Source organism: Magnolia sinica, chromosome 1, assembly GCF_029962835.1.
Source record: "Magnolia sinica isolate HGM2019 chromosome 1, MsV1, whole genome shotgun sequence".
NCBI classification, from domain to species: Eukaryota; Viridiplantae; Streptophyta; class Magnoliopsida; order Magnoliales; family Magnoliaceae; genus Magnolia; species Magnolia sinica.
Window position 1 is genome coordinate 128,613,769 of NC_080573.1, and position 26,118 is coordinate 128,639,886.

The 26,118-nt window shown below is 40.9% G+C and overlaps 1 protein-coding gene across 5 annotated transcripts; it reads left to right on the top strand.

The window, feature by feature from the left end:
• The first annotated feature begins 781 nt into the window (after nucleotides 1-781).
• Nucleotides 782-25,713, top strand: LOC131258195 (cytochrome B5-like protein). Of its 5 annotated transcripts, none has more exons than XR_009177964.1 (7): nucleotides 800-1,043; nucleotides 12,643-12,738; nucleotides 12,860-12,897; nucleotides 16,168-16,245; nucleotides 16,333-16,424; nucleotides 23,175-23,337; nucleotides 25,393-25,713. XR_009177964.1 is itself a non-coding variant. In XM_058259320.1 (6 exons), exons 1-6 carry the CDS (start codon nucleotides 983-985, stop codon nucleotides 23,239-23,241), a joined length of 432 nt encoding a protein of 143 aa, XP_058115303.1. In that variant the 5' UTR covers nucleotides 801-982; the 3' UTR covers nucleotides 23,242-23,510. The 5 variants fall into 5 exon arrangements, 3 of the variants coding, with proteins under 3 accessions (XP_058115326.1, XP_058115303.1, XP_058115320.1); XR_009177963.1 differs by lacking the exon at nucleotides 25,393-25,713 and adding an exon at nucleotides 23,910-24,299; XM_058259320.1 differs by lacking the exon at nucleotides 25,393-25,713 and having other exon boundaries at nucleotides 801-1,043; nucleotides 23,175-23,510.
• The last annotated feature ends 405 nt before the right edge of the window (nucleotides 25,714-26,118 follow it).

The window sequence follows — 26,118 nt, forward strand, 5'->3', positions numbered from 1 at the left end:
TATATTGTTTTCATAGGTGTGGCCCATTTGAATTTTGGATTGGGCTAATCTTGGGTTTTTACGGTGAAAATGTGAAGCGCACCGGACCTGATGGATGGGCCATGAAGCCAAGGTGTTTTAGCCGGGCGCGGATTAGCTACTGACAGGTTGAGTAGCCAGACTAGCTACTGAAGTGACGTCACCAAGTTCTGTGGGCCCCACCATGATGTATGTTTTGTATCCACACCTTCCATCCATTTGGAGAGATCATTTTAGGGCAATATCCAAAGAATGAGTTAAATCCAAAGCTCCAGTGGACCCCAGCACAGAAAACAGTGGGGACAGTGACACCCACCATTAAAAACTTCTAAAGGCCACAAAAGTTTTAGATCAACTTGATATTTGTGTTTTCCCTTATTTCATGTCTTTTTTAACTTTTGAACAGGTAGGATTTCAAATAAACATTATGGTGGGCCCTAGGATAGTTTCAACTCACCACTGTTTTCTGTGGCGGGATCCACTACAGCTTTTTATCTGCCTCGTTCTCTGGTCCATGCCCTAAATTGATATCTCAAAATGGATGGACGGTGTGGATACAACACATATATTACAGTGGGTCCACAGAACTCGGTGACGTCACTTCAGTAGCCGACTCGCTACTCAACCTGTCAGTATCTAATCCGAGTCCGTTTTAGCCATGGGAAAGGTCACGCCCTACCTGAGTAAGCCTCGCCTGTTTGGATTAGGTTACCAAAAAGCAGATCAGGAAAGGAGGAGAGCGGATTAAGTGAGAACCAACCTCACACAAGACGGTGCGGCTACCTTGATGTATGTATTATGTATCATGAGCTAAAATGATCTCGAAAATTGGATGGACGGTGTGGATATAACACGTACATCATGGTGGCCCCACATAACTTCGTAACGTTAACACACCACCGAGGTCGGTGGTGTGTGCGTGCCGCACCCCGCAATCCGCTTCCGTAGTAGACGCTTCCGATTCATGGAAATCCTGTTTTCCCTAAAAGCCGCTACAGCATCACTCTTGTTCCTTGCGAGCTTCAGTACGACCGTTCTTCTTTTTCCGAGATTCTCTTTTCCTGCATTTGCATTACGTTCCTTACATTGAAATTTGAATGCTTCTCAACGTTGCTGCGTTTGGCTAAGGTAATTCGCGATCTTAAAAAATTCTAAAAAGTCATGTAGCGATGCCCCGTTTCTTTCCAATACAACAGAGGCCCCGTTTCCGATTTCTTGGAAATTTCCAAAATCACAATCTATTTTCCTCCGCTGGTCATGAGCCAAACGCAACCCTAAATCTCATTTTCAGTTTGGAATCGAAGACCTTCTTTTCTTGTTGCGTTTTTTTTCTGCATTTTGGATCAGCATGCTGGCAGTCGATTTGATCTATAGTTTCAAAAGAACTGCACATCCAACATGCGGAAATCTGGTTTGCTACTCTTTAGGAATTACTTGCCAATGAATCTTTTCTTGCCTTTAAAAAAATATAATTAAAAAAAAAAAAGCCATAGAGAGCTGTTTTCGACAGAAGAACTGTCGATGGAGTGAATGTTGGATTTTGTGGTTATTCCTAGTTCTTCTTTTGATGCAGAGATTGAGTTCATTTGAAACTGAATCTCGTTCTTGCAATCTTTTCATGGTATCAAAGCATTGAAATTTTTGTCGCTGTTGTTGTTGTTTTTTTTTTCTTTTGCCACTTATGGGTTGCTTGGATGCTGGTAAAGTTTTAAGGTATAAAGTGTTTACAGCCTGTTATGTTTGGCCTTAAGCTGTGAACTAATTGCAACTACACAATTGTCTGTGTTTAGATAACTTGTCAAGTGTTTACAGCTTATAATGGGATATTTATACTAGATAGAGCTTGAAGAGGTTAATCCCTATACAATCTTCAAATGACATATAAGTGCTTCATTTAAGGTGGATCACTGGGTTGAGCCCATCTCAATAAAGCCCAGCGTCGATCCTTACATTAGACCAAGTCTAGGCCCACTAATTCAAATGCCATTTCAGGAGGAGAAATTACTGAATATAAAGAGTTAACCATAGACTACCACTAAATTAATTGCAATTAAAAGGTTTAAACATGTCTTTAGTAATCATCAAACTGTTCTAACCCAGCAAGTGGGCCACGCTTGCAGATGAAATGTAGACCATTAGCAATTATCTTCTAATAGTCTGTTTCTTTCCATGTTTGTGTGGCCCATTGCCTAACTGGAACAACCTTATTTTTGGGCCACAATGCATTGTGGCAGGTCCCACGTAATGAGTGTCCTGGGTCTTGGCGAAAGTGCGATAATAGATTGTCTTATGGTACTCCCACAGGTGGTCTTCTCATTTCCTCTTCATCACATCACCTAACAAATACTGTCATTGATGGGGAACTTCCGATAAGGATGTATTAAATTCTGCAACATCTAGGTTGAAATGGGACCCAATGGATCGTGTCTTGGTTCTAAATGTCATGATAATCAAATTGAGCCTGAGACCTCTCAAAGTGGACTTGACCGCACAACTCCATACTCATCCTTCTTTTCTTTCGAAAGATGAGGCAATTTATTAGGCAAGAGCTAGAAAACAAGAAACTACCTAAACCAAACAAAAGCAATAAAACAAAAGAAAAAGGAAAAGTAAAAAATAAAATACAGCAACCAGCGGGCCACTAGCTGGAAAAACTCCTCAAAGCTAAACACAATCAGGGGGGGTAATCCCTAAAAAACATCCAGACTCGATTGAACACCCCAACAGGAGAAACACTCTTATTGCAAAAACAATGGTTGTTTCTTTCACCCAAGATGGCCCAAAGGACGGCTAATAAGGCAATCCTCCATTTCTTTTTTCCTAAAGCCCTCCCATCTTCAGCGTTCCAAGAACTGAAGAGGCCATTAGTAGAAGGAAGCATCACCCATGAAGCTTTCACAAGGACAATAATGCCAGACCAAATACCTAAAGAGAACGGGTAGTGGAGGAACAAGTGGATGACCGATCCACTTCTTAAAGTCACAACAGACAAATGTTAGGCATGATCATTTCCCTTTTATAGAGATTATCGACCTTTAAAATGTAGTTCCTCTAAACCAACCAAGCAAATGTTGCTATCTTTGGAGGAGCCCTGATGCAGGACATGAAATTTAAATATGATATGCAAGATTTCAGGCTTAAATCATACTAATTCAAAACAATCACATAATAATTCCACATCCCATACAAAAGCTCAAACATTTAAGTAAAGGGGAATCTGCACGGGTCCAGGCCTACAAAGGCTAGGACTGGATCAGTAAAATTAGGGACCAAACGATGCTCAAAGGGAAATAGAGTTCAGCCACACATGCACAACAATCAGTCCCTAATCCAAGGGATTCCCTAATTTCAATTCAAGGAACCCTAAGGTGAGAAAATGGGCAAATAAATTATGGAAGATGCAATCTAGGATTAAGGTTATGAAAATAGGTATAAAAGAAAGGAAAATAGGAAGAAAACCTGAACCTGGAACAGCTCCCGCGTGCGGACAACAGGCCAGGGCCTGGCACATGTGCGCAGTAGGCTGGCCGCACGTGCGCTGGGGGCTCGAATCCCCAAACTGCTTCCTTGACCTTAGTCGGCCAGGAGGGGACCTCAAACCCTTTAAGTTTTGTCGCAATCCGATGTGCGGTCGAGGCGCGGTGCTCCGTCGAAGTTTCAACCCTCATGTAGGGTCAGATTCTGAAAACTGGCTGTAAGGAGATGAACGGTTGCAAAACAGACAGATTTGATGCAATGATGATCGTAAAATGAGAGAAATATGGATGATATGAAATAAGGGCAGATTGGGATAGACGTGGCTTCGCACCATGGTAGTTAGCCCTTCGAAGAGGGAGGGCTTTGCACCCACTTGAATTTTTTCCACAACTCAGAAATTCAGAGAGCAAAAAAAAAACACGCAGGAATTTTTTTATTCAACTTCAATGAATAAAAAGAACTACAAGGGGTGCCTATTTATAGGAAAACCCTATACCCCAAAACTCGCGCCATGTGCGCAACCTATTATTAGGCGATTAAGTAAACCAAAATAAAAACTAATCAAAGAAATCTAAAGCGTTCATGATATTCTAAATAACATAAATAATCAAAACCTAAAATATGAAATCAATCCGATTAGTGGGCCACGATCATGAGATCCCGTGATGGGCTTTACTTGGCTATCGGGCCCACTCTCTTGAACTAAAACTCTATCTTCTAGCTAAGAGGTCTTCCCTGGACGTTGTCATTGAGCCAGATCGACGGTGGGGCCCTCCCTCTCCTTGCGTACGTGCGTGGGGGCGGCGTGCGTGCGCGTGATATCCCCATCAAGCCCTATGGGACCAGACATGATCCATGTGGCAACAATTGCTGGATATCTTAGGCTCGGAAAGAATGCCATAGAAAGACTGCATTGTGAAGGTTCTTGAACTATCGTGTCTCCAAACCAATGAGTCTTACTCTCCAGGAGTAGGCATGAACACCTACAAACGAGACAGGAGACGAACTAAATCATATATTTCAAGACCAAGTAAATTCCTCCGTTTAGGAGGAAGCTAGACCCCTTCCTCTCCATGGCCTGAAAAACAATTAGCCACAAAGATGTTTGCGTTAGGGTAAAGGATAGCCAGAGCTGAGAAGGAAGATTTGAGGGAGGAAACTCCACACTCAATATCCTCCTATAATATGATTCTCGAATCTCGCCCCATCACCCATAGAAAAGCCCAGGCCTTCGAAAACCTTAAAAGCTACCTAGGTGATCCCCTTCCTAATAAAGGACGACTGATAAAGAGAAGATTTCTTAGTCCACCAGCCCATTGGAGACAATCGTATTTAGTAGCTATAACAAATCTCCACAAACTAGACCCCTCCAGACCGAAGCACCAAGCCCATTTGCCCAAAAGAGCATCATTAGCCAAATCCAGACGTTTGATCCTTGCCCCCCCTTTCGACAAACCTCATTCCAATTAAGAAGTGAGAATTTTCTAGAGGAACCCCCTTGCCAGAGAAACTCTTTCTAAAGTTTATTAATCCAAAGAAGAACGGATTTAGGACACTAAAATAGGGATATATAATAAAGAGGCAGATTAAAAAGAGAGGCTTTAATTAAGGTGATTCTACCTCTGAGAGAGAGAAGATTGATTTTTCAAGGGGTGAACTTTCTCTCCATGCTCTCAATAATCTTGTCCCACAAACGCAATATCGGTTTCCCCACACAAAGAGGTAGGCCATGGTAAGAAGTTGGAAGGATCCGACCCAACATCCAAAAGGCTCCGCTAGCTGGGAGATGTCCTCCCTGGGCAGACAAATACCAAAGAAGTCACTCTTAGACTTCTTGACCTCCAAACTTGAAATCACTTCAAACCAATAAATCATCATACTAAAAAAAATCTGCCACATAATCGTTAGCCTTGCAAAACAATAAAGTATCATCAGCAAATCGTAAATGACAAATATGCTAAGGGCAGTTATCAAGGGTTCCGAGACTAGGATGAAGAGGAAAGGGGACAAATGATCACCTTGACAGAGGCCTTGAGAAGCTCTAAAAATTCCAAAGGGAGAACCGTTGATGAGCACAAAGAATATAGTAGAAGAAACACAAGAATGAATCTAGGCTCTTCACTTATCCCCAAAACCCATCCGAGCAAGTATATAATCGAAAAAAGACCAGTCCACATGGTTGTAGGCCTTCTCAAGGTCAAGCTTACAAAGCACCCCTGATCTTACCACCTTTTCACAGGAATCAAGACACTCGTGGACTATTAGCGCACTATCGAGAATTTGCCTTCCGAACGCAGCATTCTGAAAAGGGAAAATGATCTTCAAGAGGACCAATCTCAATCTATGACTTAGAACTTTAGCCATGATTTGTAAGAGCTTTCAATAAGATTGATAGGTCGGAAGTCTTTAAAACCATCCTCTCCCTCCAACTTAGGAATAAGAGCAAGGAAAAAGCACTCCAATTCAAAAGGCAAATGACCAGACTGGAAAACTCATTGACGAAACCTAGAAGGTCTAACTTGACCAGCTCCTAGAAATACTGGAAGAAGGCCAAAGGGAAACTGTCATACCCCAGCAGTTTGTCCCTCCTAAGATCCATAATGGTTGCCTTGATGTCGTCCAGAAGGATCAGCTTCTTAAGAGAAGTTGCTCCTCCTAAGAGTTATAATCAAAATCAAGATTATGTAAATTTAGACACTTATTGTTCTCATCCAATAGAAGGAGGGAGTAGAAACTGATAATGGACTCGTAAAGGTGGTCTTTATCAGTCAACCTCTCACCATCCACTAAGAGAGGAGATACAATTGGCTTCCGCCGTGGCATTGGCAATCCCATGAAAAAAAATTGTGTTCTTGTTTCCCGCTTTTAAATGGGTCACATTCGAACCACATTAAAAAAAAAAAAAGAAGACTTGGCCATACCTTGCTAAAAATCAACCCAAAATCGATCTATCATTGACCCTCGAGATCCCTTCAATTAAGTTAATCAAGGCAATTGAATAATCGGTAAAAACCCACCTAAAGAAAACATGTGGTCCTTGTGTGTTTAACAGGTGATCTATATTAAATAGGGAATTAGAAATTAGAGCAGTGTGACTGGGGCTATCAATGGGCCGGTCCTTGGCGTACTCGTACCTGGCTATCAGTGGGTCAGGCTCGACTAATTCCTCTTGTTCGATTAAAATAGTAGACGTTTGTTCAACTTACTCTCTGAATGAAGATTTAAACATATATAATAAAAAAAGAGGGTTGAAATCAAAGTTTAAAATACTGGATAAGGAAAAACTACCGATTATTAATGTATTACTGCTAGTATGCATTATACAATATAGCCATTTCCATACGAAGCAAAAAATGCATAACCACACCATCAACATTCTAGATCATAGTATGACGACCTGTGATCCAGACCATTGATCGGGTGTGCCCCACCAAGGATGGTACAACTTCTATATATCGCATGGATTGGATAACTCTATCGATTCATTGGTGGAACCTCTTCCCATCAATACATAGCCATCCCATCAGTGTTCTAGATCGTGGTACGATGACTTATAATCTAGATTGTTCACCAGGTGTGTCTCACCAAGTATGGGCCAACATCCATACACCTCAGTGACTAGAGAAGCATACCCATTCATTGGTGGAACCTCTTCCTGTATGTTGTCAATTAAATGGATAAAGATCATCCATTTAGTTAGATTTTTGTTCCACCCCCACCCAATGAATTCCCAAACTGTGGACTAACATGCCTTCTGATTTTTCGTTCAGTGCAAATGAACAAAGAAAAAAAAAAAGGAAGAAGCCTGATGGGGAACCAGATGGGGCCCTTGTGCAAATGACAAGGGAAAAAATGATGGTCGTTGGTCTTCGAAGGCAAGGAAGAAGAGATGAAGAGCTAAAAGAGGGGTCACTGGTCTCTGGCGGAGGATGAAGGGGTCACTACTCGCCAGTGAAGTATGAAGGTGTCAATGGTGGCTTTAGGTAGGGAAGAAGGGAGGAATCACTGATTGTCGAAGGTCGGGAAGGAGAGATGGGTCGCAAATCAGCGGCCGGAGGAGGGGAGAGAGAGTCGTTGGGGAAGGGAGCCTGTAATGCTCCCTTTAAAAAGACTTTTTAAAAATCTAGTCGTTACCTGAAATTTGAAACATGGCATTTTGCCAGGTTTCAGATTGCAACTGAAAGCTGTAATGATTTTACAAGCTGTAAAAGCTTTATAGGCAATTACAGGCATGAAACAACCCTTGTAATTTGTTTACCTGTAAACCTTTACAACTTGGGGACTTTATAGGCATCCAAATGACCCCTTAAAGGTTGTTTGACTGCTTTTTTTTTTTCTTTTTTTTTTTTTATAAAAAAACATGAATGATTTTATTAAAACAGGCCGCAACAAAAAATTACAAAGCCTGAAAGCCCAAAGAGAAAATAGACTACAACTCGATCCAACAATGTGGAAAATGATTAATCGCCCACTCCATCACATGATATTTAGCCCCACCGAAGACCTTTGTTTCTTTCCCCTTTCGGTTAAAAAAACAGCGATCATTCCTTTCTAACCAAAGGAACCGGATACCCGCTAGTAAAAGACATTCACCATACTTTTTTCTTGGATTTCCCTTTACCAGCTCTATGCCACATAAAAAAGAAGTGATCAATGGAATCCAACATAACCCAAGCTACACCAAATAACCCGAAGAAATGATCCCATAACTTTTTAGCAAATGAACAATGGATAAATAGGCGATCCACCAATTCCTCCTCCTAAAAGCACATAAGATAGACATTTGGAAGAATCATCTTTCTCCTGTGAAGATTATCCACCGTTAGCACCTGAACGTTGCTACCTTTGGAGGAACCCCATAATGCCATATAAAGAATGTTAAACTTTCATCTTCATTGATCCCTATCCTACTTAACTACTTGTAGAAGGATTTCACCGAGAAAGTACGGGATTTTTCTTCCCTACAAATCATTAAATACGACATAGACATTACCAGATTCACCTTCGAGAGCAAACCCATCAAATTCAGAAATTCTTCAATCTTATTATCCTCGACATTTCTTCTACACAGCGAAGCCCAAATAACTTCCTCTCCTTTCACCGAGAAACATCTGTCCACTCTTAAATCTTCCTTCAAAGCAATCTCCGCTAGCCATGAGAATACCTCACCCAACCTTTAATCCCCTACCCATGTATCCTGCCAAAACCTAATGAGTTTCCCATTTCCCAAAGAAAATCATATCCCTTCCCAAACTTTGTCTTTTAGGGACGCCACCAATTTCCATATATTCGAAGCCCTATATAGTGATGACAACCTACTCCATCTACCCAATTTATCTTCATATTTCCTACTTACCACCTCTCTCCATAACAAACCCTCTTCCCCTCCAAACATCCTTACCCACTTCCCTAATAAAGTTAGATTCACAACCTCGAAAATTCTTAACCGCACTCCTCCTTGATCCAAAGGCTTGCACACTTCCTCCCACTCCTTAAGATGGAATTTACGCTTTTCTTCCACTCCCTTCCATAGAAAATCCCGTCTTAGCTTTTCCAACTAAGCAAAATCGACTTTGCACATTTTAAAAGAGACATATAGTAAATCGGTAGGTTGGACATCGCCGCCTTTATCAAAGTTATCTGCCTCCCAAAGATAAATGTCTTCCTTTCCATCAAGATAACCTTTTATCAAAACTTTCTATCACCTTATCCCACATATGCTTCGACGATCCTCCAGTATATAATGGGAGACTGAGGTAAGTTATAGGGAAAGAGCCTTCCTTGCATCCAAAGACATTCGCCAAATGCCCCGACTCTTTAGCGATTCCCACCCCGAACAACTCGCTTTTATTGATATTCACCTTCAAGCCTGATACTGCCTCAAAACAAACTATAATTCTTCTAAGACTGTTCATTTTATCCTTTTTTGCCTCACACAATAATAAGGTATCATCAGCATATTGAAGATGAGTCACCTGAAAATCTGAACTATCCACCCCAAAACCTTTCACCAGCCCCAACATAGCTCCTCTATGAATCATCCTACTAAGGGCTTCCATAACCACCACAAATAAATATGGGGAAAGAGGATCCCCCTGATTCAGACCTCTAAAGGTTGAGAAAAAGCCATTTAGAGATCCATTAACCAACACTAGGAATTTTGCGGAATTAACGCATGCCCAAATCCAAGATCACTATTTCTTCCACAACCCATCCTTACCAATGCATAATCCAAAAAAATCCCAATCTACATGATCATATGCTTTTTCAATATTTAGAGTATGTATTACCTTTTCTTTCCTCTCTTATCATAAGAATCAATGCATTCTTGAGCCACCATCACTCCATCCACTATATTTCTTCCTTCCACAAAATCTCCTTGAGTTATGGATATTACTTCACCTATGACCAAATGGAATCTGGATGCTAGAACTTTTGCCAATATTTTATATGGACCTCCCAAGAGACTAATAAGCTTGAAATCTCTAATTTCTCTGCACATTCGTTCTTTGGAATCAAGGCAATGAATGTGGTCCTAAGCTTTGCTGTAATCCTCCATACCTTAAGGAATTCATGTAGAAACCCGATAACCTCACTCTTTACAAGCTTCCATAACTTTTGATAAAAAGCTATTGGGAAACCATCGGGCCCTGGTGCTTTGGCGCCTCCCAATTTTGCAATCGCTTAACTTCTTCCTCCAAGAAAACTTTTTCCAACGAGTTCACTACTTCTCTTGAAATAGAGTCAAAATGCAAATTATCCAGACCTGCTCTTGACCATTCTTCAAGTGATAACAAATCTTTATAGAAGTTAACGACTTAGTCACACACCTTGACTTTACCTTCTACTCTATCCCCCTCCACCATTAATTACTTGATTTTATTTCCTTTTGCTTGAACACTTGCTGTAGCATGAAAGAATATTGTATTCTTGTCTCATTCTTTTAACCAAAGGGCCCTCGAGCATTGTCTCTATTTAATTTCGTCCTCTCTTAACCTGGTGTTATACTTTGCTTTAAAGACTTCCCTTCAAGCTCTATCTTCATCCGAAAGCTCACCCGCCTCTTCTTTGGTGTCTAAGAGCTGAGTATCATTCAATATTTTAGAAGTGACGTTTCCTCTTCTCGACTACCCAAGACCTCTTTTTTCCACATGTTTATCTTCCTTTTAGCAATTTTAATTTTTGAAAGAGAACAAATCACACTCCCCCTTGAATCGACATTGAAGACCACCATTCCCTCACCTTTTCCGAGAATCCATCAATCTCTAGCCAAGCGAGTTGAAACCTGAAAGGGTGAGGGCCCCAATCCTCTTCATCAATTTTTAGCAAAACCGGGCAATGAATAGATATTGGCCGCGACAAACCTCTCTGGTGCACAAGGGGGAACTTGTCCACCCATTCTGGAGAAATTAAGAAATGATCTAACCTTGATTTAATAACCTTTGCCTGCCCATTTGACCATGTAAACTTTATTTCTCCCATTGGCAAATCGATCATCTTGTTTTTAGTAATCCATTTTGAAAAACTACTCATGCTTCATGTTATCCTCCCTCCATTTGATTTTTTCATGTGAGAATCTAACGACATTGAAGTCCCCTCCCACACACCATGGTAATGACCACCTGCTCCGATACACATCCAACTCTGACCAAAATTATGGCCTCATACGTAATCTATTTAGCCCATGCACCGCCAAAAATACCCATCGGAATCTTGATGAAATTTCTTTAAACACCAAAGGTAAGGAGTACTATCCTCTCGACACCAAATATTTGGGTTCCGAATAACCAGAATACCTTCCGAAGACGCAATGGAATCTAATACCTCCCATTCTAGTGATTTTCCCCACCACACCGAACAGACCATACCTTTATCTAAGACTTGCCATTTAGTAAGCAGTAAACACTTTACATGTAGAGTTTGGATGGGAAAAAAATGTTGTGAAGTGTTTGCAGCACCTACTTTCCTACGAAAAGGAGAGATTCAGATTGCAGGTAAATAGTTTACACATTAAAAGTTTACATAGGGCTGAGTGCTATTTTTGATACACACGCACTCTTGTGCGAGGGGCCCACCATGATGGGTGCAGGGCATCAAATCCATCCAACACGTCTGTCCCCTGATGTGAGCCCTTTTCCCAAGGCATCAGTCCCTTTGAAAAAAATTACGTTGGCCACATCGCGGGGAACAGTTCGGATTAGAACGCTCACCATTAAAAACCTTCCAGATATTTTGTGGGGCCACTGTGATGGATGCAGGATGTTCAATCCGTGTTAAAGCAATATCATTTCTTATTTTAAGCATTTTTATGTGATTTGAAGATTTTGGCTGGATTTACCACTGTGAATACCCAGTTTTACTTGGTAAACACTTTACAAGTTAGTCAGACACAGAAAACTGTTTACCTATAAATACTTTCCCACTAACATGACAAAATGTAGACAATATACCTACAAAACTCTTTACAGGTGTAAAGTGTTCACAACTTAAAATTTTACAAGCATCTGAACGACCCCTTAATTTACTGCCCATTAACATTCTCTTTGTAGAAGAAATTTCTACCTAGGTTCTAGTCCCACCGCAGAATCTTGTTAGTTGTTTACTGCCCTATTTTTAAAACTTGGACCAAACCAGATGGTTGGACCAGGACTGGCGAGAAATATGGCCTATGAACCCTTTATTGGAATGAAACCATCGGGCTCAGTTAGTTCTTTGGTCCAACTGTTGGACCATCCGAACCATCCAGGTCAATTGCTTAAGTGATGGGGTCATTTGGATGCAAGGGGAATCCCATAATCGTGGACTATGAGTCCTGGACGAGCAGCTTAATGGATGTTGAGATTTTGTACTTGGATGCTCATGTTTAGGGGCCATTTGGAATTGGATGCTTGGGAAGCTCTACTTAAGGCATCAATGCCCATGTACAAGGAAGCTTTCCAGCGTTTGGATGCATTCTCTGCTTAAAAGTCCAGCCTATGCGTTTCAATACGCCTTTTAGTCCTATCACAGTTCCCTGTGAACTTCCTACAGTTTCAAGACTTCTTGATAGAGTTAGGAAGCCTATTCATATATGGTGATGACCCGCTTGTTAAATGTTTCTTCTAATCAAGTTCTTTTTTCTTTTTCTTTCCTTGTCAACCAACTCAGGGAATCAAATTTTGGACATGGTGATGATTGTTGTGACGTTGATTCTGGGTGCCATATTTGTAGCTCTTTTCTTAATTCCAAGAGCTATTAAGTCTGGTAAGAATTGGGATACTTTTCTTTTTATATCATTTTCCTCCCAAGTAGTTCTGTATTTCTACTTACAACTGCATATCTGCTGCTTTTTTGGTTATTCATTTGCTTTAACCTGGCCGTTCAGGTGATGCAAAAGTTGTTCAGACAAATCCTTCTAGTAAGGTATGCAGGTGCATATTTCCCGTAATATAATCTTGCTTGAAGCATTTATAGCGAATGGGTACTTTCTATAAAATGAGTGGCATGGGATCATGAGAGCTTCTTTTCTTTTCTTTTTTCTAAATAAAATACTTCTGTATTGTGATGTACATACTCCATCTAGTGAGATATGCTAGCTGGTCCCTGGCTCGGGTAACTGAGGAGGGTCGATGTCTAAGGCGATCATGATAAAGTGGATCCCAAATAGCTAGGACAAGGCTATGATAAGGAGGCATCATGTACAAGCTTGTAATGATATGGTTTGTTGTATTTTATTTCTGAGCTTCTTCTGCTCTTAGGCATTCTGAAATGAAATGAATTTGGTGTATTTCACGCCTTAGAACAATGGCTTTATACAATTGCAGAAGATCAATCATTGGTTAATGGACAAAAACTTCATGTTTGTAAATGAAAAGCATCAGTAAAGAGAGAATATACCACTAGGAACTTATTTATTTTTATCTTATGCTGATTAAGAAAGAGAAATGATATTATGCATACAGGCCACCATTTGTCTGATCAAGGCCCAGATTTGTCCCTCTGGCTGATTGTGTGATCAGGTCCTTCTAGGGCTTAAGATTGCAGATACGGCCCAGGTCAGGGCCATTAAGGGTCTAAACATCAGATCAGGCTCATTTAACCATCTATAAAACCTATCCAACCTTTTGTATTGAATATTTGGACCACATGAAGGGTTAAGGTCGAGCCCATTGATTATCTGGACAAAGTCAAGGGCTTTGATGACAGATCTGGACCAATTGAAGGGGATGTAATTGGTTTATTTTGGTAACCCTATATGGACCATTGTAAGATTAGATGGGGGATCTTCTAGAGGCTTTTTTCTAGAAGCTTCTTATGAGGGATTGAAGCCTATATACGGGCTGCAGGCCATACATATGATCATTGTTGTCATGTGCAACTGCATATGTGCATATGCGATCGCGTATGTGCATATCCATATGCAGATCACATATGTGATCATGGCATATGCGATCGCATATGTTGCATATGCGAAAATATGCGATCGCATATGCGATGTACGCAATTGCATACAGCATATGCAATTGCATATTGGCCAACGGTTGGCACATTATTTTATTATTTTAATTTTTTTGTAAAAAAAAAAAAAACTTTTTGTCTATAAGAAGGCTTCCAAACCTCTCCCATTTGCAATATTCTCACTCCAAAAACTCTTGTACTCTCTTCTTCTCTTATATTTCTTAATCCAAGTGTTCTTAATCTCTCTCTCTCTCTCTCTCTCTCTCTCTCTCTCTCTCTCTCTCTCTCTCTCTCTCTCTCTCTCTCTCTCTCTTATATTTCCTACTTCAAACCTCCTCCATTTGCAATATTCTCACTCCAAAACTCTTTTACTCTCTCTCTCTCTCTCTCATATATTTCCTACTTCCAAGTGGTCTCTCTCTCTCTCTCTCTCTCTCTCTCTCTCTCTCTCTCTCTCTCTCTCTCTCATATTTCCTACTTCCAAGTGGTCTCGGAAGTTGAAAGATCAAGATTCAAGCACTTGCTATTTAATTCATTGTTTAATTGATTTTATTTCTCTCAAATATATTTTAAATATGTAAAATTAGTTATTTATTAACCTAGGAAAGTTACCCTTAATTTCTTCTTCTTCTTTTTTTACATTTTTATTTTATTTTTTCCATTTTTTTTTAAAAATTTTTCAAAAAAAAAAACAAAAAATATGCGGTCGCATATGCGATTGTGCAATCACATCTGCGCATAGGCATATGTGATCACATATGCAATTCGACAACATTGCATATGATACTATGGATGATGTGAATATTTTGAATATTGATCGGCTCTAGCCTAGGAGAGTGATTCTAGTATCCACTGGTGTGATTCGACAAATTATCCTTTTTTCCTTTTGTTTGTTTTATTGTCTACTGCAAGTGAGAGGTCGTCAGTTTTATGGAAGTAATGTATCTTAGTTCAATTGTTTCAAGTTATGCTACGCCATCATATAAAAGCAGTTGTGTGCATACCAACATCATTACATGATAACATTAACATCAACATTACAAAGAAAGTCAATCATTAGAATTTGGAGTATTAGTTGGGTTTTCAAGACTGTATCCAAAATGCTATATCCAAATCTTAGTTGCAATCCTTCTAACAAGGTTCCATTCTTGCTTCGAATCATGCTTTGAAATTGTGCTACTGCTACCGCTCCTGCTTCCTAGCTGTTTATACCTGCTAACATTTTAAAACAGATGCTTCCCTGCTCCTGCACCAAATCTGTTTGCACTTCACTTCATGCCTTGTGCAACTATAATTCAACTGGAGTTACTAATGACTAGCACCAGCACATCCCAAGCAGCAGTTCATTGGTCGGGAATCTTAATATAGGAGATAGTAGAGAAGGTATCATAGACAAATGCTAAAAAAGTTTCTGGGCTTACATGATTAGATAGGTTACACTGATGACTTCCCCACCTCCCTGGCATTACCCGATGCATGTGGTTGCGGGTGATTGCATGCATCCGCAGGGAATAGTCCCGCATCAAGATAGGTTACACTGATTAAAAACATTCTCAGATAGGTCTACTACTTCATTGAGCTAGTTTTAGGCTCTCTTCGTTGCATTGGAGAACTCAGTTAACATTTTACATGATATCTAAATGATCTAATTTCATTTTAGTGTGCTATAGAGCCAAGCAGCCCAGGGGAATATGCTTTAATAGAAACATTTCTGAGACGACACAATCCTTATGTTGGGCAAGGCGCCATAGTTGTATTTCATTGGAAAAAGGGCGACATGTTGCCAAGAGAAATTTTTTTTTTTTTTTTTTTTTTTTTATTTGCTAAAAAAGAGAACATATTCAGCCAGGGCTAAATATAGTTCTCTACACTTTTCACAATAAAGTTGACTTCACTAAGGTGGCATGCAATGATTTTGTGGTGTCAGCTGCTGTTTTTATTAAGGTACATATCCTATTTATCTGAACACACTCTTAACTTAAGCTCAATGTCTGGAATATCTAACATCTTTCAAAAAATGATATATAGATTCTAATCATTAGATGCATGAGAGTAATTTTCTCATCTACTTCCTTTCCATAACAAAATTAGGGAAGTGTAATGAATTTTTAAAATGAATGTGATTCTACCATTTCCAGCCATCTTTCCCTACTTCTTTGGCATTGAGATTACAGTTGTTCAACTGGAGATCCATTTCACAATCTACTATATTCTTTTTGTGTTCCTTATCCTCAGGCAACAAAACTGTACACAAAAGCTGAAGTTTCTCTCCATAACACAAGGACTGATTGTTGGATTATAATAAAAGACAAGGTTCCTATAATCTTCAAGTTTGATATTATGATTTGTTGTCTGTTGAAGTTACTGTGCTCATTGCATGTGATGGTTACTCTCATGTAGGTTTATGATGTTACTCCATATGTGGAAGAACATCCGGGAGGTGATGCAATACTAGTGCATGCTGGGGACGACTCAACCGAAGGCTTTTTTGGGTATGTTAAGAAGATTCCATCTTTATTGACCATTGTCCCTTTCATAGTTTCCAAATGGTTCTTTGCAGCCTCCTCTAGAAGTCTTCTCATTTTATAACAAGGTAGGAGGGAACAATTTGAATCATTTGATCAGAGAATTATAGGGCCTGATGCATCTGATGTGTATATCTAACCTGCCCAGTCTGTACAAGTGGGGCCGTGGTTCACTGATCCAGATGGCTGATATGGTGGGGGCCATGTATAATGTCAATGCTCCAAAAACCTCCCAGATTGCAGGATCGTAGTCATCCGATCGTGGGCTATAACTCATTGACGATGGGGCCCATCAGATCAACAATTTGGGTCACCAACCACAAGTCCCACTTGAATGGACTGGGTGTTTCTGGACACTTTACACATCCTGATGCATCAAGACCTTACATTTGCTCTGGATCAGTTCTATTATTTTTCACGATTCTTTTGCAGCACATAAGTTTATCGCCCAGTCGATTATGCAAGTGATTTTGGGTTATGCCATGATAACGTTGTATGTTTCTGTTATGCGCTTCATGGTTTGTTGCCTTCTCATGACTTTGTTTGAAGGACTTGAGTAGCTACAGTTAGCTGCACTCAAGAGGTCACAGTTAGAATTCAGACAGACCACCAAAGGCAGCCATGAATAGGAAAATTTCGAGTTTTACCAACTTCCAGAAGAGGTTTTAAAAACACTCTGACTAGAAGGAATGATTTGTCAGAAAAAAATGAAAAAGAAAAAAGAAAAAGAAAAAGAAAAAGAAACAACAGGGTTGCCAATCATTAGAGACAACATCATCATTAAATAATCCATGGCTGACTGTATCAGTGGAAGCTACTTTTTGTACAGGTTAGTTGACCCGGATTGAAATGGCCCTAGTCAGTATGGCTGACCTAACGTTCATCACTGTAAGTGATCTTTAGTATTGGACTAACTCAAAATGGGATATAGCTGGAAGCACTCAGGCAAAAAGGTTGTAGCAGATGCTATATCATATCATTTGTCCTTCCTGCGAAGATGTTGAGATGGTTCTTCTCAAGCAGAGTAGCTTTATAGGCGATCCTCTAAGAATGCTGAAGTGGTCGGAAGGATTTGGAGTGTTGAGGTGTTAGGGAGGTTTGGATGTGTTAGTAGCCACTGTGCCTCTACATGTGTGGAGACAAAAGGCTTCCTTTGATATAGGCTCTTGCGTGGATCAGGTTTGGAAGATCAACCTACACAAAGGTTGGAGCAGATCTATGCCTTGTCTGTATCAAGGTTATGGCAGAAGGGATGAAAAGCATAAGGAGCATCGCCATGTTGAAGATCCAGGAGGAAACCTTCTAGCGTCAATTATGGATGCTGGATCAACTAGAAGCTTGAAGGAGTGACCATAGCCAGTGTGGGTGGTCTTAAGAGATCAGGTGGGTGAGGGTGATCATCATTTCTGGAGGGACCAGGCCAGTAAAACTTGCTCTCGGGTGATAATCAGAGTCTAGCTTTCAACAAAGAAGAGTTCATCTTTGGAAAATATCGAGGAAACACGTGGAGGGAGACATGCTTAAACATGTGGTCCAATGCAATGCCCCAGATGGGATGATAAAAAAGATGACAGAAAGGATAATAATGGCTGTGCTAGGAACAGTCCCCTGAAATGAGCCTCAGATTTTATTATTTATTTTTTAAATAAAAGGCAAGGGGACAACTGTCCCGACTTACTATTCAAAATTTAAATTAAAGGATCTTGTGGATGGTGCCAACAAATTTCTTATGAGAAATTCAAGACGATCCAGGGATGGGATATATAGATTAAAAACTTGCAAGCAAGGAAGAGATGGAAAAAGAACTTTGTAGAATACAACTCAGTAAAAATTGATGGACCAGTTGATTATTTCTCTCATGAATTTGAAGTCAGAAGGCCAATGTTCCCATAATCACCGGGCTCTATCCACAGTGTGGACTTTTTGTTAGATAGCTCAGCTAAATTGGAATTAAGCATATCAAAACTATTCATTTAGATTCAGTGGAAGCCAAGTGGAAACTTGGGAAAACTGCCGGACCTTAAGGGAGAGTTGTTTGGAAGTATGGTTGCTCACTCGGAAATCTGGGTCCATTAGGAACTGGAGTCATTCTGAGAGATCATAGCAGCAAGAAGCTTTTGTTGTAAGTGTTCTTGTTGCGCAGAAGCAGCTGCTTTTGCTCACAGGATCAAGATGGCAGCTCAATTATCCATTCAGCACCTAATCATTGAAGGAGAATCCAGTTGGTGCTGGGTTGGGTGAAGAGAAGACTACCCATGGGATGTAGTGAAGTGATGGAGGAAGCTATTGACATTTGCGAACCTTGTCACTGACTTTTGCTCATGTTGACCATTGTGCTAATAGCACCGTTGATAGATTGGCTAGAGAGGGGCAGCAAGCTCTGTTATGGTTCCTGCATTTAAAGGAGTGTTTCATATAGCGAATAGTGTGTAGCAGTGCATTTACCCCTCTTGAAGCGTGAGGCATAAGCTACATAGTGTGTAGCTCTGCTTCTAGATTTTTAAATTAAGGTTGTGCTCAATTGCATCATACCATGATATTTTGCACCAAATTAGACTGACTAATAATGAAAATTTCATGATATCTTGTGCAACCAAACACAATATGAAATAACAAGAAAAATAGAGCAAAGATTAAAGATAAAGAAAGAGCAGCAGAACTGGTCTAATACTGTTACTTTTATTGATTTTACTAAAATCGCTAAAAGATTTACTTCTTGTTGGAGTAAAGGAATTACATCCAGATTGAGTAGTAGATCGAGAAGCAACAGAAGCATAGATTTGGCTAGGGATCTCGATGGCGACTTCATCTCGGAATATTCTAGACAAAGAGACAACAACAGCCCTAGAAGATCCCCATCATGACGACCCCAGGTACACGTTGTATTGAGGAGATGACGAAAGGACTCCAAATCCTCCTCGCCTCAAAGATCGAGAAGCAGTCTTTCAAAAGGCAAAGGTATCGAAACCCCCTCGCATGAAGGTGAGATAGATGGTTGGATTACGGTGATAGAGAGCAAGGTAAGAAATGTAAGAGAGGTAACCGGTGTATGCCTCTGAAGGAACTTCCAACTCTCTTTGTTAATCATTTCCCAGAGGAGTGGATGGAACACCACTTCTTTAGGGTTTTTCAAAAATTTGGTAGGGTTAGAGAAGTCGTGATTCCAAGAAACAAATAGACCTCTATCAGAGGTTTTACGTTTGTGAGGATGGAGGAAGAATAACTATTCAAGGCTATTGAGGGCTTGAACGGTCAGAATTTCTATGGGAAAACCTTGAGAGTTCAAATAGCACATTACGGGCCGAGAGAAGTAAACTGGGAATTGACCAGAAATCTCTCCATAGACAAAGAACTCTAGAAATCCCCTGTCCCTCTCTAAGACCCTATCCTTCACCCTAACTCATCATTTCCTTCTCTGTCCCCCATTCTGGAAGGATCAAAGTCTCTGGAAAAGTCTCCCAACCCCCCGTCCTCTTTCAAGGAGGCACTTCTGGGAGACAAACCTCCATCCCCAAATCCTTTATTGGAATCTTCCTTGCCTATTCTATCGGGTCAACCCCCCATCTGGGTCCAAATGCAAGGAGTCTTAATCCCATTATCTCGATGCCCAAAGAGGTCATCCCGAAGGAATGGGATTCATACCAACACTATATCGTGGTGTCCATTCGCCCTAGGTTTTCTATCTGTGATCTTTGGCTCTAGTTTCAGTCCTATTGTAATATTGGTCCGGATAACATTGTCCTACAGTGTCTTAATGAAACGTCGATGTGGGGTTCCCTCCATCCAATGGTTAATTTAGATAATATCATTTTCTCCGGTCAGCTCCACCCATGAGTCTCTGTATCTGGGCAAGGAGGTCGAAGATAGTTCCCGAGAAAATAGCTCTTCAAATTGGGGAAGATATCATTCATATCTCTGTGCAAAAGGAGGTCGCGTTAGAAGCCCCTCACCAAAATCTCAGCAGGAAGAAGTAAAACAAGCCAATTTTCAGACCAAAGATACTAGGGTTCCCATAAACTTTCCGGGCGTATCTGAAGGAGGAGCACCATTTCGGTACTTCCGCAGTCCACCCATACCTGTTTTACACTCGTGTGACGATATGTTCCTCCCTCGGGTCCGTGCGGAACCTTACTTAGTCGATATACTTCCACATATTCATTATTTCAAACAGGCGGTGGACTATTACGCGATACTCAACCCGAATGTTCAAAGCTCAGTCTCCGTGGGTTCTAGAGATCTTTCCGGAAAAGCTCACACATGTGAGATCTGTCCATCCGGCCTTCTCTGAGTGTGCTAGGAAGAGAATCCATCACATCATAATCGGACGGTCGAGATGGAATTGGGAGAGCTCCAAAGGAGAGAGGTGGAAGGCTCCAATTGCGTCCTTTTGCTCCCTAAAGAGGGAGACACTCTTCCCCAAAATTTCGAGGGCCTTTCGCCCTGAAATGACAATATATATCGAAAATTTTGAGATTGTTTTTTCGATCCTTGGGTGTTTTTAGAGGAAGTGTGTTCTCCGAAATTTTCTAGCGATATTATAGTCAATCCGAGATCTTTGTTGTTGCATCTCATGAATTTAGAAAACGGGGACGCTTTTAACACAAAGCTGCAATCTTTGCCTGACATCCTTAACATGTATCATGACGACTACGCTTTAGTCTAGGTTATGGAGAAAGTGCTCCCTAATGTTGAGTGGCGTGGCTTTATCTCTTCCTTACATGTTGAAGAATATTACAATTGACAGGAGGATTTCGAGATGATTTCATTACAGAACAGAGAGGTCTCTAGGCAAATACGCCGTGGCTCCATGTCAACCGTGATGCGGGACAATTAACCACTTGCTCTAAAAACTTGAACTGTTAGAACATGACGAATCAACCTTTTTATCTCATAGCCCAGGCCCCACATCGCATGGGTTAGGACCTTAGCTGAACCCCCCTCGTGGGCCCCAACTCACATGGGTACCGCCTCACACGGGCTGCCCGCCCCGAGTGTACCCCTGCATCCCACAGGCATCCCCACTCGAGCCCGGTGTGAAAATGCCCCTACATTAATCACCCTCGGTGAGGAGTCTCGAACACGAGACCTCCCACTCTGATAGCAATTTGATGTAGGACAATTAACCACTTGCTCTAAAAGCTCAAACTATTAAAGCATGACAAATCAATCCTTTTATCTCATAGCTCAGGCCCCACATCTCATGAGTTAGGACCTCGGCCAAACCTCCCTCGTGGGCCCTAAATCACATGGGTACTACCTCTCACGAGCCACCTGCCTCACATGGGCCACTCACCCAGAGTGTGCCCCTGCATCCCACAGGCAACCCCACTTGAGCCTGGTGTGAAAATGTCCATGCATTACTATGTAGCATGTAACGTATGTAAATTATTATATAGCATAGGCTACATGCGACTTCGGGTATTTTCATGAGCTATGTAGTTTTAAGGTATATGCTACATGGTGTAGCTATTTAAAACACTGATTTGGAGTCTATCAGTGTCATGGCATCCGAGCTGCATGGTGATGTCTATGTGGCTTGCATAATGTTTGGGTTGGCTTGCCTGGTTTTGCGTATGATTGTATTATGTTGTTCTGTGACTTCCATCACTTTGCTATTGGAATAAAAGTTTAATCATTCATCAAAAAAGAGAAAAGGAAAGAAAAGAAAAACAAACAAACAAAGAAAATATGGAAAATGGGGAGGAGTACAGCATGTTAGATCAGGCAAACCTCCCATTAGAACTGGGGGTGTCATGTGATGATCCAACTGATGGTCCCCAAAAAGACCGTTCCACAGCTTGAACAGGCGAGATGTTGCCAAGACTCGGATCATGAGTGGTATGCATGGTGGCAAAAGAACAAGAGAAGTTAGGAACTAGGCATGCCTAGTGAATAGTGGTAGCTTTCTTTAAAGCCTGTTGGAACATCATGAAGGACACTATCATGCATGCTTTCGATGAAGCAAAGGGCCAGGTTAACACGAGATTTTGTTTTTATTTTTATTTTTACTTTGAAATAATAACCAAGTCATTCAAAATCAGAAAACAGAAAGGGACAACTAATACAAAGATAAGATCACTAAATCCCCACAACCAAGCTGTCATAAACCAAAGGATTGGACCCGCTGGTGGATAGAGAAAACAATATGTTTAGCCCTCCAAACAAGGATCTAAATCTCCCTGACAACAAAAACTAAAAACCATGGGATATTTATTATTTATTTGAATGGTTGTCACCTTGATCACTATCAATTATCAAAAGAGTAGGCTCAACAAATCAATTGCTCCCAACTGCCCACTACCTTTAGTGGGGCATCATCTGCACATGCCAGACACTGGCACTCCGCATGTGCCCAAGTGGCAGAAATGTGCAATATCCAGGCTGTTTGTCTGGCTGGCCCCAGATGAACACACCAAAGCCCGAAAAATCATGCTGTTATATTGTCATGTGGGCCTCACATATATTGAATGTGGATGGTTTTTCATTTTTAGCCATCTATTTTTTAGTGCGTGGTCCAGCTGATGAGTGGACCTGCCTGAGTTATAGACCAGGGCACATTAAGCGAGGGACCCACATAAGGTCGGCTCGTGTGCAGTGCTTCTGCTTCTTCCTTGCAGACAGGCATCTGCAGGTCGTGACTCCAATACCGCCAGTGGTTAAGTGGTGACTTCCCTCACTGTCTTGTTTTGATAAAATTCCTTGTGTTTTTGTCTGCAGGCCGCAGCATGCAACCCGGGTCTTTGATATGGTGGACGAATTCTACATTGGTGATTTGAAACGGTGAAACCACAACCATCTCTTGACCCATCTCAAGTGCAACAAAGCTGAAACATTTCTATCTTCCAGAAACCTGTTGTGGTACCAAGGATGACACCATATGGTAATTCTTCTGACCTTGTTCTCTTCTGCTTTCAATGTGATATGGAAATGTGTTCTCTGACTATATGACATTGACTCCATTTGTGTCCTTTCTTAAGGAATTGGATTGGCCTTTGACAGAGATTTTCTTGGGGAATTTAATCTTCCTTTATAAAGAACTTTATCCATCTTTAATTCTCTTGCTATTACTCGACTATTCTGTACTGTGTGACCCATCCAAACTAAGCATGTGGCATGCTTGAGCACAGTTCACATAACCCATCCTGTGGACTGGACCTCACTATGGATAATTCATGGCCTAGAAATCACACTGATCCCCAGCTAACGAATGGTTTAAAACAAAATTGGGCAAATGTTCTACAGTCAGATAGGTTTGGAACGCCCAAATGGTGTGATTTTTGGCTAACTATTGATCAGTTGTCAGGTCAATGGTCTGGATTGTCACACTGGCATGCCAAGTGTACAGTTTGGATGGGGCCCAGCATATATGATGTGCGGTTCTTAACTTCAATGCTTTCAAAATATCATTGACACTGAAAAACAATGATGAGTTTTGCCACTTTTGTGCCTCAGGATCCAGCTTGTGTTGCCAACCCCTGAATACGCATGTTGAGTGGTCCATGACCCGAACCATCCATGCTGTGGAATCTATGCTATACGGGCTACCCTTAGAAACTTATGCTGAACAGATGATTGTGACCATCCCTATCCATAGAAAAGGAGAATTTCAATGGCTCGCATTCAACTCTGAAAATCAAAGATTAGGATAAAAATTGAAGCGTGATTATAGGACAATAGCTTATTTGTAGTAATGAGAATATTGATGGTGCAAACGATCAGATCATCTGAGCATTTGGGCCACAGTGGATGGCAATGCATGTTAGACCCTGGGTCATAACAGAGGGAAAAGGAACTCAAAGTCAACCGTCTGGGAGCAACTATTAGATCCTTGACCAAGGGGGACTGCTGTATGTGTGGGTTTTCACTTTGAGTGAATTGTATCAGTTTTTCAATGATACAGACCGTTGGTCTGTCATCTCTGCCACGGATGGACCATGCCCCAGATGGGAAGATCCTTACACCAATCTTGGGCTTTTCGTCAGATGGATGCAGACCTTTGTTGCATTGCTCTTCTTATATATTTTCAGACCACATTGAAAGTTTAGGATTGCCTGATCATGGAGATTTTGGAAGGACGGTCCCATCCATCGGGTGGTCCAACAGACCAATGGCGTAAACCAAGACTGCCATGCTGAAATTAAATGCCCCTTCCATGGAACTGCTGAATATCCAGATTGGAGGAGCTTATAAATTCTTTGCTAGCATGCATGCTCTCATTTTCTGAAGCCATGGGAGATCATCCTCTAGACGTTGGCACAAGACAGTCTTTGGCATCTGTCCGTGAAGCTATGATCTAGTGCAAACTCGTCATGCCCTCGTCATGGTGCTGTGATCTATGATCAAAGAAAAACCATTGGACAGGAGGAAATAGAAATCCACTAACCATGCTTGGAAAATCACAACCATAAAATTTAGGACTGCACAAAATGAACAGCAGTGACCTTATTTGAGTGGGGTTTATATATATATATATATATATATATATATATATATATATATATATATATACACACACACACACACACACACATATAACACACGCACACACACCCACGCAGGAGTGGGATTTCACCACCTATGGGTACTTGAATCCTTGACCATGTTGAAACTCCTGAGAGTCTGCCACCCGAGCAAGAGCAAGGACCCGACCTTATTTGAGTGGGTTGTGGTCACCCTCAATCAGGATGATGTTGGGGTCATCAGCAATTAACCCTCCTATCAAATTGTCCACTGTGATCGTAGGTGGGCCCACAGGGGCCCCACATGAATACACAACTTCGTAAAATACTTTGGATGGTAGCTCCTCAGAGTGATACGAAATCTGTACTTAGCACATCCTTAAGAAGAAATTCTTTCTTTTTCTTTACCTTTAAGGTGACATTCTTTCTTTTTTCTTTTTTCTTTTTCTTTTTAAAAAAAAAAAAATTTAAATCAGTTTTGTAGAAGTGGGGCCGATGTTGGTTGATCCAAGCAAATGATGTTATGGCCCTCACTGGGTGATTGGCCATGGAAAATACCAGAGGTTGGAAGAATCCTTACTCTTGAATAGGTGGCTAACAAATTAACGGTTAGGAAAGAGAATACAGCACTGGTTCATATTCAACCTTAAACAAAGACCAAATGTTATCTAGCTAGGATCTTTTAAGCTAGGTGATTTTTCAATCCATTCTCCATCCAAGATGAGGCCCATCTTCTCAACTATTTTGATCACTAAACCATGGACCCCACTTGCACTGAAGAGCCTTTCGGCCAAAGCACTGTACCGTGATCATTGCCATATGGTACGCTCATAGACCATTTTGATTATTGTTGTTGTTGTTGTAAAAGGAACAAAGTAGTTATTCTGACACTAGAGCTAGAAATGAAAGAGTGTGAAATTGTCAATGTGACATGGGTTAACAGAACAGAGGATCGTGAGAATCTGACTCTTAAAAAATGTTATAATTTGTGGGAGATGGCTTTAAGGGCATGTTTGGCTGGCCACATATTTGGCCACAGATGGAATGTCTTCCACTTGCCCAAACTGCAATTGGGTGGAACACGGTCCGTAGCCTAACCAATCATGATTTGCTTTACATCCAAATTGGCCATTAAAGCTGGCATCGCACCAGAAACAATAATGGAGAATATTATTCTAGTATCGTGTAGTGATTATTTGATT

Coding starts and splice junctions, on each gene's coding strand:
- LOC131258195 (XM_058259320.1), top strand. CDS start 983: ATGGAAATCCTGTTTTCCCTAAAAGCCGCTACAGCATCACTCTTGTTC. Junction 12,739..12,859: donor TCCAAGAGCTATTAAGTCTG/GTAAGAATTGGG, acceptor CTGGCCGTTCAG/GTGATGCAAAAGTTGTTCAG. Junction 16,425..23,174: donor TCAACCGAAGGCTTTTTTGG/GTATGTTAAGAA, acceptor TTTTGTCTGCAG/GCCGCAGCATGCAACCCGGG.